This window comes from Lepidochelys kempii, chromosome 4 (assembly GCF_965140265.1).
Source record: "Lepidochelys kempii isolate rLepKem1 chromosome 4, rLepKem1.hap2, whole genome shotgun sequence".
Taxonomy (NCBI): Eukaryota; Metazoa; Chordata; order Testudines; family Cheloniidae; genus Lepidochelys; species Lepidochelys kempii.
Window position 1 is genome coordinate 108,252,104 of NC_133259.1, and position 12,534 is coordinate 108,264,637.

General features: G+C 37.0%; 2 protein-coding genes across 14 annotated transcripts in view; one reads left to right on the top strand and one right to left on the bottom strand.

Annotated features, from left to right (window-relative positions):
- KCNIP4 (potassium voltage-gated channel interacting protein 4) overlaps positions 1-9,801 on the top strand; it is an 862,256-nt gene extending 852,455 nt beyond the window's left edge. For 4 of the 11 annotated variants that reach the window (XR_012158704.1, XR_012158706.1, XR_012158703.1 and 1 more), the window contains 5 exons: positions 584-691; positions 1,921-2,025; positions 2,350-2,412; positions 3,374-3,553; positions 7,622-9,801. Coding sequence is in view for 6 of the 11 variants with exons in the window: in XM_073342392.1 (XP_073198493.1) it covers positions 584-691; positions 1,921-2,025; positions 2,350-2,490 (354 nt within the window). In the remaining 5 variants the exon portion in view is untranslated. The other 7 variants (XM_073342395.1, XM_073342394.1, XM_073342393.1 and 4 more) reach the window with 4 other exon arrangements.
- The window catches only part of PACRGL (parkin coregulated like), a 32,548-nt gene continuing 29,279 nt past the window's right edge, over positions 9,266-12,534 (bottom strand). For all 3 annotated transcript variants that reach the window (XM_073342398.1, XM_073342397.1, XM_073342396.1), the window contains 2 exons: positions 11,818-11,898; positions 9,266-10,068 (listed from right to left, as the gene is read on the bottom strand). In XM_073342398.1, coding sequence (XP_073198499.1) covers positions 10,012-10,068; positions 11,818-11,898 — 138 coding nt within the window. In that variant the 3' untranslated portion in view covers positions 9,266-10,011. The remainder of the gene's footprint in view (positions 10,069-11,817; positions 11,899-12,534) is intronic.

A 12,534-nucleotide genomic window follows, 5' to 3' on the forward strand; every position in this document is an offset into this window, starting at 1 on the left:
TGCCTTTTTTTTGTTGAGCTTCAATGCATAGAGCAGCCAGCCTCTGAAGAAAACCTCTGCAGAGGTGTAAGAGCTGAGAATATTACCTTTCTTATTGTTCTTGTGTGTGACATTTACTCCCATGTAGCATTCCACAATAAGTTATTACCATTTAAATTCCAGTTAAGCCCTAAATCATGTGTTTAAGAAGTACATAGACTTTGTTCTGGACCTGTGCACAGCAGTGATGTGTTTTCTCCCCACACTGACTTCAACAGAAACGGCTTGCATGCAGCATTTTATAAGGTTAAGTCATAGGCTACAGTACATTCAATCCATTAACAGAAGGAGGCTAGAAAACTGATTATTGCTTGTACAATAGAGCAATCCACCATGAATTGGCAGTACTACCTAAAAAGTCTAGATGTTTTTTTAAAACATACGACTAATTACCAAAAACAAGACGAAGCAACAGTCCTTCTTTCCAGCCTGGTATTACACTGGAGAATTTATCACATTGGAGTCCAGGATTTGAAAGTTGCATATTTAGAAATATATAGTTCAGCTTCAAACTACCTAGGGTTTTTTTTTGTTTTCTTTCTAGGATTTCATTATGGGTCTCTCAATTTTACTCCGAGGGACAGTACAAGAAAAACTCAACTGGGCTTTTAATTTGTATGATATAAATAAGGATGGATACATAACTAAAGAGGTAAGAATTCATTTTGTAGCCACAATAACTGAAACCACAGCATGCACGTGTCCCTTTGAGTTTGGTTTGAAAGGAACATGGCTTTAGAGAAACTGCTGTCAAAACTGAGTTCGGTAGCAAACAACTAGATAATTTTTTTTCTTCCCACCAACTTTAAAATAAATGTATTTTATATAAACTTAACTCTTTTTTTTTTAAAAAGAACTAGCCACAAATTTATATTTTATTAGTAGTCATAGAAGACATAGCTGGCCAAATTTCTTAAGGAATGGGCACAATGGGCATGCCTTTGAATACCTACATTTGCCCACAGAATTTCAAGAACTGTGTAGGGTACTTATACATAAAAATGTGTATCCAGAAATGCAAGTGAACACTTTAAAATGCTATTGTTTTCTAAAGGGCCTTACTCTGCAAGGATTAGGCATATGCTGAACTTTACTCATCAAAGTCAATGGGACAACTCAAATGTGAAGTGAGCATGCACATAAGTTTTTGCAAGATCAGACTCAATGTGTTTACTGTAAATGGTACTGGTACTAACAGTTTCAGCAAGACACTACATAAAGATTACAAAGGGTTTGTTTTTTTTAAAATACAGCATTTTATTCAATGTATTGGCAGATGAATTACATGGTTATAATAATTCTTATAGAGCACTTTTCAGCGACATATCTCAAAGCACCTTACAAAAGCTGGGGAAACTCACACACAGGAAGGCGATGTGATTTTGCCCAATCACCTTCTACTACAAATTTTTGTTGGTTTGTTTCCACTTACTGATCCACTGGAGCTTTCTTTCCACAATATCATTGGACTTTTAGATATCGTAAAGTATTTAAATTCAGAAGCATAAATCTGCATCTACTTAAGAGTTTTCAGTTACAGACGCCCCTCAACTTACACAATTGTTCTGGAAAGCCTTGTGTAACTCAAATTTTGCATAAGTCAGAAACGTATACCCGTACGTTACACAAAAATTTTCACAACTCAAAAATCCTATTTCCAGTGAATTTGCGTAAGTCTGGGTTGCGTAACCCAGGGAGTGTCTGTACATAGCGTCAGTAGCTAATTTAAATTTCAAAGTGATCCAGGTGCATTATACTCATGAAGTTGTTCAATCACAATTTGACTGTGGCACAGTCTTAAATATTTCTTCTAAACTATAAATGCTCAAAAGATTTTGAGCATGTTCTAAAACATTTACATAAACATGTTTTTCTCTTCAGGAAATGCTTGATATTATGAAAGCTATATATGATATGATGGGAAAATGCACTTATCCTGTTCTCAAAGAGGATGCTCCTAGACAACATGTGGAAACATTTTTCCAGGTAGGGCAAGACAACAAAAAAGGATGGTCTACAAGAAAACTCCCATGTTTTCACTGGCACATCCTATTATTTTTGTTACTCTATCTTCCCTGTTCCCCCATCCCAACCTACTCGTCCAACTGATCTGTTATGTCTAGACTTTTATAGACTGGAAGCTCTCTGAGGCAGGGACTGTAATGTACTTATAGTGTCTAGTAAAATGATACCCTGACCTGGGTGGCCACCAGCCTGCAATATAACTCTGAAATAAGTAATAAATAAATTCAGTGTTTTTAAGTAGGATTTTAACATGATTTAAGCAAATGTTCTTATCTTTCTGGACAGAAAATGGACAAGAATAAAGATGGGGTAGTTACCATAGATGAATTCATTGAAAGCTGCCAAAAAGTAAGTAATGATAAATGTAAGATATTTAGTTACTCCTATCAGCTGGCTAAAGGGTTGTCACATGGTACTACCAATTAGAGGATTTGGGTGTAAAGATGTAGCTTACACTTCTAGGCACCTTTACAAAAAGGTATGTCTGGCGACCTGTTCTACAAAACAGTCAGTTACATGTGCGAACATATACAATATTTGTATTCATAGAGGTGATAGTTTTTGAAAAGCTAATGTTCACCTATTCCACTAGTGTGTTTGCATCGTCTCTTCCTATGCAAAACTACCATGTAGTAGACAAATTGTTATGTGAATATTTGAGTCTTGTGCTGGGTATATCTCTGCCAGAATTCACATTTATTCATTGTAGGATAACTGAATGAGCTATTATTTAAGAACTTGTCTACAGTTAGACAAGACAGCCTTATAAAAATAAGTTCTGCAATTTTATTATGAAAAAATTAAACACCAAAGCTTCTTGTTATTTGTACATTGTACAAGGTTACAAGCTACTAGAGGAGCATGGTACATACCGAGGGTGTCATACTACATTAGATCAAGTGTTGAGATCCAAACTGGAAAAAGGGCTAGCAACAATTGATTAGATCATGCAGATTGTTGTAGCCATTGACAGTTCTTTTCTCAAACTAAAACCATCAATTCTGTCTAACAATAAATACAGTAAAATACAGTAGATTTCAATGGACATACCAGCTCTATTTGGATTGCCTTAGATAGGGGAAAGGCGATTAGGAAAATCAACAATAAGAGTCAATGTTTTGCCCTTTTGGTATATATGAAAAGGGGGCCAGCAGACAAGAATTCGCAATACAGGTATGGGTAAGCAAGACTAGGAAAAGCATGTCTATCCATGAGCAACAATTTATAAACACCTTGTAGCCCGAAAGCTGCACAGGAAATATAAAAGATGGTACGGACTTTGTCAGTTTTTTTTTACTTGAACCTCTAGGTATTCCATTGGAAATTCCGGTTGGATCAAAGACAAGGAGACAGTGAGACCTAGCCAATGATGTACTGTTCTTAATAGCACTTCTCATGGTGGCTAATAAGCTTTGGATACCATTGACCATAGTATCGATAGTATTCTTTGCAGTGGATCCACTCCTGTCTAAGATTGCAGTGTTGCTGAGTAAGTTTTCTTTCCTGGAGAGAGCTGATATAGGGTGCTGTAGGGTTTTATCTTGTCACTTCTCTTGTTCAGTATGTCTGGAAGGCTGCTCAGGCAGATGGATCACCAGTAGGCAGATGGCATTCATCTGTCTCCCTCTCATTAAATGCCAATTCTGCTATTTCCTCCGTGCCTAACTGTGATTTGGATAAGTCTGGGTGTAAAATTACAGATGGAATCTGGACAAGTTGGCAATGATGCAGATGGGTAGGAAAATTCATCTATAGGAATGGAGGGGTATTGTGCAGTAAGGGCTACAATGTGGTTCTTTTCCAGAATGATTCACAACTTCAGCAGGCTGTTACAGCCTTTGCTGTTTCTGAGTAATCAGATATGTTGGCACTGAGTAGTCCATCTCTGATTCATAGCATGAGTGACAACCTTTAAATCCCTACATACTTCAGGGCCCAATGATTTGGAAACTCATCTCCTACATCTTGCCGTGGCTGTTCAGGTGTGTTGGGCATCAATGCCTGGAACTTGGCCTTTCAAGACTATAAGCAGATATTCTCAGTGTTTTGTTTTTCCCCTGACTCCTTAAAAACCCACATTTGATGAGCTTCAGATTACTCAAAGAGACCTTAATGATAAGCATGGTTGGGTTAGATATGGACACTTTGTTTAGGCCAACACTAAAAATTACAGGTGGCAACATGGAAGATGACACGTCAAGCATCTAATCACGCTTGGCCAAAAAACATCTTTTTTTTAAAATTTCCAACTGTATATAACATCTACAGTATTGTAGCCAGACTTAATTTAATAGATTCTATCTTTATTATCAAACAATAGAATTTCTCAGTGCTCATTCTACTTCTTGCAATAGGTTCACTATGGTATCTTTTATTCATCAATTTAAGAGATAAAACAATACATAAAATGAACCAAAAGCTGAGAGAAATTCTCTTCTGCAAAATTACTCTGTGTAACTGTGTTTCCTACAGTGTGTTCCTGAAATACAATTATTGCAGGATCAAAATCAGCCTTCAAATGCCAGTACCAGGTCCTTGTTTTATTTATAAATGGTTTTGTGTGTGTGTATATATTAGCCCATATCACCAAGATAAATATGTTAATTAATATGCACACAGTGTGAAATGCAGTTTTTCTGATACTTTTCCATAATTTAGGAGTTGGTACTGTAATTGTGTTTGCTACACTTGCAAACTAGTTATTAGTTGGATAATTGTACATAGAAGAAACTAATGTAGTTAGTAGCCTTCTACACTAGTTATCACACTAGAACTTAAAAAAAACCCTGTAGCTTCCAAGGCCAATAGCACTGATTACAATTCCAATATATCAGAGTCTGTGGTCTTGCATAAAGGATAAAATGGGTAAAGGGAGCCCAAGAGTATCAGTAGATTTAATTGCATTGACCTAAAAACCTATACTAGCACTATGTCAGTTGCCTAACACAATATCTGATTGTTACTAGCTCAGATTGAATAAATTCTTTCAAACAGCTACTGATTTATAGTTGAAGTACAAAGCAACATCACACTGTTGATAGAATAGGAAGACTAAGAACAGATTCATTTCCTATTTTGGAACTGAAAAAGATGTTGAAAGAAGCTTTTAAAACACAGGCTAAACCTATGATTAGCTGTCAGGCCCAAAGTTTTCCTGAAAAGAGACTGTAGGAACTGGGACAGCTATACAGTGCAGTGGGTAAAAAATGGGCTTGCTACCATTAGGAAGACTGGTGTTCTACCCTATTATTAGAGAGGAAATTTGGACAGTCTTCCACACAGCATCACAACTCTAGTAGTGGAGACATTTTTTGCTGGTAGGTAATTGGTATTTACTGATTCTGTTTAGAACATCATGTGAAGATGGGTTTTGTTGTTGGATTTGTTATGAAGTATTTTACTACTGTTTATCACATCTGACCTCATTAATAGAGTAGAACGAATAATCTATTGAAGGGAGTGGAGGGAGGATCTATTGGCTGCAGTTCAATCCATATAAGACAGAAAATGCTTGGGGGAAGGAGCCATGTGATTATACAGACAACCTTCAATGAGAGAGTACAAACGCCATTTGTTAAATACAGCTGCAGAACCATGTGGTTTTAAGAAGATACTCAATTGCTCCTAGATGCCCAGGTTATGGACTTGGTCAAGTACACTTTCTTCCAGCTGCATTTGCTGAGACAAATTCACCATTTTCACTCTGATGTGTCCCTTGCTACAGTTGGCCTCGAGATTGGTTTATGGTAATTAGCTACATGACAAGACCACTTGGAAACTAGAGCTAGGGAAGAACATGGGCTAGTTTATTAGGTGGAGTTTCATGCTGAGAGTTTATCATCAGTAAGCTTCTGGGTGGAATTCAAGGCAAGGATTTTAACCTATTAAGAAAGCCCTGAATGATTTGAGCCCTAATTACTTGAGAGATCACAGCTGAAATAAGCAGTGGAAAAGGAGCTGGAGCTACCTTGGTCTAGGAGACAGCACTCTTCATAAGATACTCACTACTGAGAAAGATGTAGTATTAAATTCAAGACCAAATTATTTTCTTAGAGGTGGAGGTTAAGGGGTAGTTTTACTGTGACAGCTGTGAGTCATCATTATTATGTATATTTATTTAGTGTGGGGGATGACCAGTACATTCTGATGATTCGAGAGAGATACACCTCTACCCTGATAGAACGTGATCCGATTAACACAAATTCGGATATAACACGGTAAAGCATTTCCCTTCCCAGGCTTGTGCAAGCCTGGGAGGGAGGGGGGAGAAGCCGAGCAGTAGCGCGCTCAGGGGAGGAGGCAGAGCGGAGGTGAGCTGTGGTGGGGATGGATGGGCGTGGAAGGCCCGGGGGGGGGAGGGGAACCACTCCCCACCCACCTCCGTCTCCTCTCCAGAGTGCGCCGCTGCTCCACTTCTCCCCCTTCCCAGGTTTGCCGCGCCAAACAGCTGATTCACGGCAAGCCTTGGAAGGAGAGAGGGAGGGGGGAGAAGCGGAGGGGAGGAGGCAGAGCGGAGGTGAGCTGGGGCAGGGCGCAGAGCTGCTGGTGGGTGCTCTGTGACCACCAATTTTTCTCTGTGGGTGCTCCAGCCCCGGAGCACCCACGGAGTCGGCGCCTAGGACGGCAGCATGTCTGGCTCCGACACACTACTCTGAGCAGCGTGTTAAGGGGACCGGGAATAGGAGAGGTTGGATGGGTCGGGGGTTTTGAGGGGTCAGTCAGTGGGCAGGAAGTAAGTGGGGGGTCGGATAGGGGACAGGGCCAGGTTGTTTGGGGAGGCACAGCCTTCCCTACCCGGCCCTCCATAGCAAGTTCGATATAATGCGGTTAGAGTTTTTGGCTCCCGAGGACCGCGTTATATCGGGATAGAGGTGTAACTGTGTAAGGGCACTGCTAAAAGTTTAAGTAAAAATGGATTAAATTAGTTCCCTATTTAATATCAACAAGCAGTAGAATCAGAGAAGACTTGCTATGTCGTACTGCCAGTGGGGAAAATCTGAGCTGAGGAGTCAACAATTTTAACAATGTATTTGGGGGAATTATCGTGCTGCATGCACGTGCTGACTCAGTTTTAAATTGTTCTTGAATCTACAAAATAGTCTCCGATAATGCCAAAGGGTTTTTTGGGGAGAATATGCTGTGCCAAGCAACAATTTCAAATATATGGAAATTACTGACTGTACTCAAACTGCACGTAGGAAGTTACCACATATTTATATACTATTTTTTTTTTTTTTTTTTTTTACAGAGTTTCAAGAGTTCAATTGATTATCTCCAAAACAGTGTAGACAGTTTCAACAAAAACACAAATTAACTTAATATGCTCTTTTCAGTTTAATTTTTTTAATTTCAGTAATTATTTATTAATAGTTTTGGTATTTTTTTCTAAAATCAGTACCAGTTTCAGTGTTAAATTTTATCATCACTTATTAATTTTTCCAAACAAGTTGCTGCTGTCAGTAACTAACATTAGTGACTTCTACCCACTTTTTTCCCCTCTATACACTTCTGTATAGGAAATATAAAATAATCTGACGTATTTTTTTTCTTCTTACAGGATGAAAACATAATGCGTTCCATGCAGCTCTTTGAAAATGTGATTTAACAATGTGGTTTAGTCTGCAATTAATGGACAAATGTGAACTATTCTGCAACATTACTTAAAGCTGGATTTGCCACATTTACCATATGTAGGATTGCTCAGCTTTACACTGAGACATGTATTATGCAAATAAGTTTTGTTTTATTATAAAGACCTTCCTCCCAAAAATGATTTCCCAAAGGTTAGGATGTAATAATTTGTCCTTTATCGAATGGGATATGCTAAAAGTATTAGGTTTTACCCCACAACTCCCCAAAACAGCACAGCATCTGCCATTATACAGCTTTATTACCATTCCAACCCCTAGATAAAAGAGGCTTTAACACAAGGAGATCAGAAATAGCTGTTTTTGATACTTGTTTGTATTGGATTCAGCCCCTGGATTTTAAGTGTCTTAAAAATCCTTAAAAAGTGTCTTAGCCTCTCTTTTACAGAGAAATCATCCTGCATTTCCTTTTCACATTTGTATGGTGTAATGCTCATTTTTACATAATACTTTGAGTAAATATTGCTACAGTTGATGAGCAATACATATCTCCTACAACAACATCCAATTTTATTTGGCTTTCTTTCCTCTTTGATTGAAGCCCAGCTAACTTACATAAGAGGAAGAAATCTTTTTTACAATAAAAATTTTTATGATTCAGATAGACATGTACCACTGGTAGGTATTAAACAGATCATCCTTACCTAATAAATCTGCATTTATGAATTTTTCATGAAATGAGTACCTGAAGTCTTATATATTGTATGTGTAATTCTGGTTGGACTGTCAGCAAAGTTTTCTGCTCAAAATTAAGGACCTGAAAAGGTTTTAAGTTCAAATTTCTTTGTGAAGAAAATCTAGTTTTACCATTATTTCCAGAAGTACGTGTCTTACCGGTTTTAATGAGGAAAAAGGAGATAATGGTCTTTTGAAGCTTCCATCTCACTTCAGTGCTCAGAATGCAGTAATATCTAGACAGTCTACTATCTGTTTCAATGGTCTGTTTACTATGAAAAGGGAGTAAAAAAGAAGCAGAAACTTTAGCTATACACCAGTGTTGTTTATAAGCAGTACTACTATTACATTCTTGAGGAACATTAATTCTATCAAAGTAGGAACAGCTTTAATTCTGGACCTAAAAAACCATAAGTGCACAGATGTGAAAGATTAAAATGGATTATCTTTTCCCCATCACAATTAAGAAATAAAAATTATTGTACTATTGTTTTGAGTGATTCCAGGCCAATACTTTGAAACGCTACTGAAGATATGCCAATCTTTATTGTGACATTTCTGCACAAAGGATGTGAAGGGGCTACTGGCGTAGAAAGAATGCTGCAACCATTATTTTTGCAAAAATAAATCAGGTATCTATTCTGGTGTAGAGATGGAATGTTGAAGGCTGCTCTGCTATCACCAGTGTAGGAATAAGAGTAGTACAATACATGTACACCTGAAATTTGCTGTAGCATGTTTGCGTAAACTAAATGTGCACATTTTGTAAAAAAATAAATAAATAATAAAATAAAATTATATATATATAAAAATAAAATACAAGAAAGAAAAACAAGCAGAATGTTTTTGTTTTTTGAAAAAATACTAGACTACAGGCATTTCTTTAACCAAATGGATTTACTGTTTCAATACACGCATCCTGAATTAACTGTTAATTCAGTACTGTGCTAAGATTTAAGTTCCCAATGTGACAGTTTTCAAAATGAAGGGTTACTGGGATAGAATATGAAAAACAGTATTCCAATATCAACACCTGGTGTTTTTATCCTATTTACGGTACTAGAGCAACACTGGACAACAAGTTTGAAATCAGTTCTTTTGTAACAGAAAACTCACATTTTCATCTCTAACACTCATCACGGAAAGAAAGCGTATAAAATAAATATGTATATGCACTTTAGCAGTGAGTTAGTTACTGCTTAATTAATAATTACAATCAAATTCTACCTTTTATGTAACATTTGATAAACACAGTAAGTGTGGCAGAAATATTAAAGGAAATAGGAATGTACAGCAAAAATGAATTAACATTTACTTTGTTTACAGCTGAAAAAATGGATGGTAGATAACCAATTATTGACTGTAACTGTAAACATAAGACTGGATACACAAAAAGATATCTAATAAAAATGATTAACTGTTTGCCATAATTATACTTTTTCACAAGATGTTATGGGCACACTTCACTTAATCTTCATTTTTTCTCCCAAGCAGATTACAGAATGTTTGTGGTTAGTTTTACTAGAATAAGTTGTACCATAAGGAAATTCCAACAGCATCCACAGTCAGCTTCTGATGCCCACAACGACACTACGCAGTGTAAATGACTATATGGTTCTCTCATTCAAAAGGAGATGGAACAATAGGTTGGAATTTTAGATTTGATGATAGTTACACTCTCCTGTTGATAAAAATGAAGTTTACACAGTAAGAAGCACTTAGTTCTGAAGGCAACCAAGTGGCAATCTGTGTTACAACATTTCCTTATAATTATACATATCTAAACACCCATCATGCAAACTAAACTATCAAAAGAAGAGAGTTGAAGACAGAAAAACATTAAATATTTTGAGAGAGATCAGATCTCTCTCTCTCTCATAGGAAAAGTAGCAGAGACAAATAACTTTAAAAAAAAAAACATGCAGAGAACTGGTAAAATAACAGAAGAAAATAGATGGGAGAACTACAGGAGGGTAGATTCTATGTACCAATGGCTTGTGGGTTATCTATTAACTACCGCTAAGTTCTTGCTGCTGTCATTCGAATAATTTTTTTTTTCTTTTAAAAGGCACTCGCAGAAAAAACATACAGGGTTTAAAAATTCCATAAGCCACGTGTTCTGCTGGGAAAATTGTTTTTAAATAATACCATTTACGGGGCATCATTATTTTCCTCTTCAATATTTGAAGTGAGTACCGAAGAAGGGGTGCGTAGGTGGGAGGGTGAATGAAAGAAAATCAAATGCCCAATTTGAAAGCCTTCTTACGTATGTAATTCTCAATTAAATCAATAGAAGCTGTGTGTTTGACAAAGGCAGAATTAATCCTCGATAAGGGTTAGGAGATCATTTAAAGACAACAAGGGAGGAATGAGAGAACTTAAAGAAGGGTGCAATACTGGTTAAGAATTTCTCTTAAGAAAAGGGAACAGGAAGAGAGGGTAGAAAACAGGATAAAAGAAGAAGGAGAGGGAGAAGTGGATATCAGAAAGTTGAATATAAAAATGTATAAAATATCTCTTACTTTTTTATACAAAATTTTAGTATTTCTTAGTAATTGTTTTATTATTGATTTGGAAAAAATCCTGTTCGTTTGGGAAGACAAAATGTTATTACAGATAGAACATGGATCAAACTGATGCTTACTGTCGGACATTTCAATACTTTAGGTTAGCTAACAAAGCCAGTATTTTAAAAACATTACATGTCACTGCAGTAGGTAAACTTTTTTCCTCACAAATTTCAAGCCCTGGAAGTAGAACTATAGACCTCTTCTAGTGTCTGGGGAGGAAAAGAATAGCAAATGTTCCGTCTCACCAGTAAGGTTGCACACACCTCCTAGCAGAAACAGTTTAATGTTTTACACGGTTATCTTGCAAAGGGCATCTACGTGGACAGGCAGTTACTTCTCAATGGAGTCCCACTGAAGGGGACTCAGTGTGGGACTAAGAGGCCTGCTGTGTGGATCCCTATGTAGGTGTGGATCCTTGGAATGTCATGTTAAGGTGTGCACCTAAGTTTCTTATGAAGGAGCACAAGAAATTAGTGTGAGGATGTTTGACAATTTAGGTGTTTAAGTATTCTCTATAGAAATGTAAAATAAAAGGCTATAAGTGACTGTATTACATGAAGTAGATTCTATTTCTCTTCTATGTCACAATTCATATACAGGAAAAATAAAGCTATTTTCACATTATGAATCACTACACAACACCACTAGGCCCCAACCCTGCAAAACCTACACATATGATTAATTTTACACACAGTCGTTCCAGTGTGTAGAGTTAAGCACATACATAAGTCTTTGCAGGAGCAAAGCTTGAAGGATTCAGAGACTTGAAATCAAAGTCTTCTTGACATGATTTAAATTCATGTATATTTTTATATTTTTTAACAAAATGTAAAATACAGAGAATAATCTGTTCAACTCACCTTTCCACCATACTGCTCTAGCTTTTGTAATACAACAGTGATTTGCTCTTTGAATTTCTTGTCCATTAACCTCTTTGAAATCTATTGGAATAAAATAAATATAAATATAACTTGGAAAAAAGATGATTGAAGTACAATGTATGAAAACCGACCACATTTATTTTTGCTTTAGAATACTGCTTCACCTTAGTTCAGGAAAGGGAAAGCAAAAAGAATCATTACTTTACGCATAGTAGGTAATGCCAAAGTAAGACACATGGTCAAAAGCAAAAGGGGAAGACAAAGTTTTCTGAACCAAAAAACATAGCTTTGCAGAAATGCCCAGTTTTTGCAATGATGGGTGGCAGTATAAAATCCATAGACAGATAGCTTTTATATTTGTTTGCAACTATTTTTGATGCAAAACAAGAGTACCAGGAGGAATATGAAACAGTTGTTGGGAATAGTCTAGAGAGTTCCTTTGCCTGTGCCCCTGTTTGTTAGAACTCTCCCTCCCTGGTCTCTTACACAGGAAGCTTTAGTAGTCCTTGCCCTGATTTGTCAGGGTTTTCCTGCCAGGCCTCTCTGCCTGGAAAGATTTGGCAGTTTCTCACTTCAATGGATGCGTGTCTTCTACCTCAGAGAGTTATTCACTTTCTGCCCTGATTGCTCAAGAACTTCTCTCCCAGGCCTCTCTCACCTGGAGAGATTTTCCAATTCAGGCTCCTTCCTTAAGTA